At 40.8% G+C, this 6,000-nt stretch overlaps 1 protein-coding gene across 1 annotated transcript in view; it reads left to right on the top strand. All coding sequences in view use genetic code 11, as the record gives it.

Moving 5' to 3' along the window:
* Positions 1-346: 346 nt before the first annotated feature.
* Positions 347-6,000, top strand: part of EGR_07206 (Dystrophin) — a gene marked incomplete at both ends in the record, with an annotated part of 41,372 nt that continues 35,718 nt past the window's right edge. The window contains one exon of the mRNA XM_024496455.1: positions 347-490. Coding sequence (XP_024349132.1) covers positions 347-490 — 144 coding nt within the window. The remainder of the gene's footprint in view (positions 491-6,000) is intronic.

Here is a 6,000-nt window from a genome sequence, read left to right as displayed (position 1 = left end):
CCCAACTATCACAACGTGAGGGATAACATCTGTCAACACGTTTAAAAGTTAAATAACAGAGAAGTGGTAGTTATATATGCCTACCTTCATTCCTTCCTTTCTTCCTCCATTTATCCATCCATCCATCTGTTGTATGTGATGCCGGTAGAGGAGGAGCCCCTCTCACATGTCCCCTCCCATCCACCTTCCCTTTTCCTTTTCCACCTAGCCATATGGTGCGGGCGAAGGGAAAAAAAATAACTTTTGCCCCACCCTTTGCCTACTCAGTACAAGCTACTCATCGCGTGCCCTTTAATTATGGAGAAAATGTGGGAGGGGCGGAGAGAAGTGTACCTGTCGACTGCACATGGGCGAGGGGGAAGTAGGGGTGGGGCAAAGAGGTGAGGAGGATGAGCTCTGTGATTTTGCGATTGTCGAGTTGGACAGGGATGGGGATAAGACTGGCGTAATTACAGTGAGGCGGGGCTGTGTGGATAAATGTGTACTCACTGTAGGGAGGAGAGAGAGAGAGTGGGGGAAAGAACGAGTTGGGTTACTGGGAAGGCAAATTGCTAGTAGAAAGTGTGAGATGTGAAGTAGTTTAAATTGCATTTAATATATTAATATTTTTACTATTAGACTTGGCTAATATTAACATTTGCATTCTGATTGATTCGTTTAAGTACTGCATTCCCAGTGTCACATATGCGTGACGCTAGTTTTCCTCTATTGTACCTCCAAGTCAGGCATGTGTTCTTGATCATCTTGTGATATTTGACAATGGTAATTCATTTGTAGGAAGGATCGGATATACCTGAACCAAAAAATAGTCATAAAATATGGCCGAATGCTAACCCCTTTCAGATTTTGAGCAGTCGGTGAGTCGGCCAATTAGGTAAAGTGAGCGCTGCGGTCCCATTTGTTCCGCCAATCAAATAATTCGGCTCTGATGACCGGTGTACCTATACTCTTCCCCCACCACTTCATTTACCTTCTCCAGACCGATCTATTCAACGCTACCAACATACTATTCTTCAAAAGGTTACATAATTTACCTAGGACTGGGAAAAGGCTTTGAAGCGCTACACACTCACTAGTTTTTTAGTTTTAAGGTAAAAAACCATCGAAAAAATATGGTTCCAAGTTTATGTATCACCCATACCACGTAAAAAATTTTATTTACTGTGCTCCATGACTCCCTTTGAAGGTTATTTTTGGTGTTTGGCCTAATCTGTGGCAATCGAGGTGAAATCCACTGAAGTTGGGCGACTCAATGAGGCATGAATGCACGCAGGGGGAAGAGGTGGGCACTTGCGTGAGACGAAGGGGAGGGAGTGAGGAGAAAACCGAACTGTTGATTTGTTTCACTCAAACAGACAATGCAAGGGAAGGCCATGGCCTTGTTTGCCGTTTTTTTCCCTAGTCAACAAAAATTCCATGTTGGTTAATAACCCACACAGAAATGGGATAGCACCACGCCAAATTCCCCAGTCAAATGAATATTCAAGGCGGCTGAAGTGGAAATACAATACGCTTTCAGTGAGTCAGGTTCAGCACGTGGATACCATTTAGAAGACAGGTTTGACAGACATGTGGCAGGTTTGTTTTACCGCTCCCGTCTGAATCACGAGTCGTCTGCATCGCCTTCTACCAAATAAGGTAAAAACCGCCTCTTGCCCAAACGACCTTCACCTTTCCAATCCAAAGCCTTCTGCAAGTCTGTCTTGTGGATCAGAGAGTTTGAAATCTGTGATAAATGCAGTGTTTACCGAAAGTCGTACTGTGGCCTTTTGTTACTTAAATAAAATTAGTAGGATATGCAAAAGATGAAAAGGGAAAATAAAGTGCACAATTATTTCCCCACGAAATCACAAGAAAATGTGTGAAGTAAATGAGCCTTTGCTACGCAACAATGGTTGCTTCTACACCAAAGTTAACGAATTTATCCAGGCACTCTTGCATCACCGTCGAAGAAATCTTTGCAAGTTGACTACGTCTTATAAATAATTAGGGAACACATAATGTGGTGTGATGACGACGCATTGCCTAAATGGTTCAGTCGAACATGGTCGTCTTGCCATCTTGGACACCATCCCTGAAGCCTCTGTTAGGTTGTGTTTCGTCATGATAGATTGCAATTTGCAGTAATTTTTTGGTGAAGAGGTCATCAGCACTCAAATTTACGTCTTTGCTCCGTACAACGTGGAAATTGCGATTCAAGCAGGGGATGGAAGGAATCCGTAGAGCTATGCTAGGTCCAACTCCTGATAGGCATTAGATTAGCTAAGCCTGTTGTGGTATGCCTTTTATTCACTGTTAAAGCCCAAAATTGGCCCAATTTCTACCTCTAAAACTTTTTTGAAACAATCCGTCATTATACTTATGTACCTGTTGCCTCTTTGTGATCAGCAGAAGGTTAAAAACTTCGGTGTATATTTTGTCTTCCCCTCTCTTCTAAAGGTCTTGTTGGCATAGACTGTAATGTAACGATCATTACGAGATGGAATCCCTTGAATCTGTAACATGTAATTCAGATCCGGCATATGTTTAGTATATGTAAACTAGCTAAAGGCTGCTTGTACCTCTTCCTAAGGCGTATATTGTTTATCCTTTCTCTCACTTGGACAGTAACAATGCACCTATAATTACTTAGTTCAATGAAAATTCGCCTTTTATAAATAAGTCAAGCTATCCCGACCCTACCTCAATGGCGCCATCTCCTCTGCAGTTGATTCGCAAGTTGATGCAAGAGTGTTCTTGGGCAACAAAAGCCATATTGGGATTTGTGCCTTGCACAATTCCCTGGTGATCCTAGCAGATTTACTCAGGAGAAGAATATTCATCAGATTGTCATCAGTAATTTCAAAGTCTGCAATAATGTTCACTTCTCTGTTGCAGTTCCTCGTACCGTCAAGTCATTGGACATCATGCATTCATCACAGATGTATACCCAGTCAAATCCTGATGAGCTGTTCTTACTGAAGTCGGAGGTTTCCGAACGGCCTTAAAAGAGCACTATGACAAATATTCAGAGTTTTGCGCAGTACAGATGCGCTCCTCCTGTTTGTTATCACAGCGAAAAAGCAATCTGTCTAGCACTAAACATCTCTCGAAGAGATGACAAGCTGAATTTTTATGTAGCAGTTCAGGTTTATGCTAAAATTTCGTCTGGCTAAAAAGGGTACGCATAAATGAGCTTAGAATGCCTTTTTTCCCAAAAGCAAATAGCTAATTTATTGTTATTTAAAATTTGGCAAAGGGATAAAGTATGCGGACTTGCAATACCCAACAAAGATTATCCAAGCATTTTATTGTCAAAAAAATTATTTAACTATAATTAACCGCATACATGACGCTAAAATAAGGAATCGTAAAAAAAATCAGTTAGTAGAGTCCAAAACTCTAAAGTTTGCTACAGAGCAAGGTTATTTTATTTTGTTTAGAACAACCACTAATAAATAATTAAGCGTTGTTGCCAGTTTGAAGCAACATAACAATTGATTACTGTTAAACGAGGCTGGAAATAAAATAGAGGAGACTTTGACAATTTATGGATGACGCCAGGCAAAGAAGAACCCTACCCTCTGACCTTGATTTCAGGGGTTTGTGTTGCCTATTTTTTCCTTCTTTGTGTTCCAAAAATACCATGATTACATTTCGCTCGACAAAGTCATGATGTCTTTGTGATGTAAATAAACTTTTTATTTTTAATTTTAAGCGTGTTTAGGCATTTTTTAGCCAAGACGTTGTATTGGTTTTTCCTCTTGCTAAAGCTTATTATCACCTTATTTGGTCATGTCGGTGGACAAACTAGTCAGCACCCTGAAACCTCAACAAATATTGCGATGCTACGAGACCGGCGCATTAGAGTATACTAGTTTTGTGTCATATGTTTTTCACCACCATGCGTTTGCTAATCGGTGAAAATAAATGCATATCTCTGCATGTCGAACGGACACTAGTGTTAAAGACCATGATATTTGAACTCTTTACCCCTTTGTAGCGTTTTTGGAATCATGTTGGCTAAACTTTTAATAAACAACTTGTGAAATATATGTTCTGGCTAATTAGAACAATAAATTATTATCGCCAGTGGCTTTTTTTAAGCCTTCATTTACTATTCTCATGGATGAGATATTTCTCTCATTGTTTCATTTCCCGGCAAAAAAAATATAGTTTGTTTTGAAAGTGAAAAAAATTCATTTGCTTGCAATGCCTTGATAATTTTAAACTAAATTTAGTCCGATGTCAGTCCACATCAACAGCGGTTTTTATTCTCCCATCCTCCTGCTCGAGTGTCTAACACTCAGCTTTAGGATAAATTTACATGAACAAAATGAAAAAAGACCTTTCTCATGCTTTTCGATCTAAGTGTGATGGTTGATCCAAGAATGCCACATAAATTTAGCAGCTGCTACAAATTAACACGATTTGATGTTGTAGCACGAACCATGTTCTAACCTTAAGGCCAGAATCACTCCCAGCATTTTCCACTCCTTTCCCAAACTCACTATGTAATATCGACTGTTAATTAATCACATGAGGGAAAATGTCAATCATGTAAAATTATTGCGTGTGTCTGAAATTAACCACTCTAAACAAATAACAAACTAGCCAACAACAGTAGCTTCTCATTACCCGCAGAAATACGACCCCTAAATATGTCATTTTTTCGTTACAAATAGCGTGTCTATATGACAATTAATCCAAAAAATGTTGTTTACCACCGCTTATTTTACTCCCAAGGGGAGACCGTAGGTGGGGGCAGGGGTGAGGGAAGATGTTGCCACCCTTTGTTTACAGCACAAATTTTCACCCAGGCCCATATAAACAGAGGGCTCTTCAAATAGTCCGTTTATTTGGCTGCCAACACTCTTGTATGCTGGTAAGGTTAACTAGGAGCCTCAGTCTCTGTGCTTTTATGTCCCCCGATTAACGCCCCTTTTTTGGTTCATATCCCCAAACGCTTAGTCATCACTTGTTAATCATTCACATGATTTTTTTCCATCTATTAGCTCCTTCCTACGAGGAAAATAGCTTTCTAAAGCATCCAGATCTGATTACCTTTATCGGTACACTTTTTTGACTGGTCATTAAGAAGTACCGCCTTAGTGACACGACTTCCGGGTCTTTTTCTGGTGTCACTTTCCCGTAGGCATAAGCTCCCTGCCTCCTCCTACAGTAATATCTTTTATTGTTTAAGATATTCCATTGGAGCTAGAGGCCATTATACTTCATCTGACATGTCAATACCTTCCTTTAAATCCTATCAAAATTTCGTTTTGTACCACCAAAGATGGCACGGCAGGGAACGCTGAGTTAGCAATCAGCAATCCCCTGGTCCTTCACCACTCTGCGGTTCGCAAACGACCGCATGGTACCTGTAGAAACGATGACATGCAATTCTGATGCAATGTAAACCTGTGTGATTGCTCGGCTTGAGGTCACAGTGTGCACTATCGAACTATTGGTGCAGGCAGTAGCCAATAAAATTTCACTGTGCAATCAGATACGATTTGGCACAGGTGCTAGTTCTCATACTGCAAGCTTGTTGCTAGAACTTATTATTTATTAAGTAGTTACATATTTTTGTGCAAAAAGATACAATGAACATCTAATTTGTGTGGTGAATACACATCCCAGCTGAAGGCATTAATGGCCTTATCCCCTTCCTCCAAGCGGATTGGTTGGATTCGGCTCAGCTCCCTCGGCCCACTTAATTATGATGTAATTTGTGCTGCTGACCAATGAGGTGCGAGTATTGATCACAGTGCCTTCCCAGTTGCTAGGCGAATGGGCTTGGCTGTGCGTGCAACCACACAAGCACTCGTGTGTGTGTGTATGTGCTGCTATGTAATGTGACAAGCCAAGTTCACGTGGTAAAAAGTGGCAGTGACAACTCACAATCGTCACCGACTTAACAACCCTCTTCCGAGCCTAGAGACCTCAAAATTCCTGCCCTTGATTTATTTCCAACGCCTCTAAAACCCCTTAAACTTCAGCTGCTTCTGGTACCCAATC

Source organism: Echinococcus granulosus (genome assembly GCF_000524195.1).
Source record: "Echinococcus granulosus chromosome Unknown EG_S00072, whole genome shotgun sequence".
In the NCBI taxonomy this organism is placed as follows: domain Eukaryota; kingdom Metazoa; phylum Platyhelminthes; class Cestoda; order Cyclophyllidea; family Taeniidae; genus Echinococcus; species Echinococcus granulosus.
The sequence above is the reverse complement of the archived record's forward strand: the minus strand, read 5'-3'. Positions and strand labels throughout refer to the sequence as shown.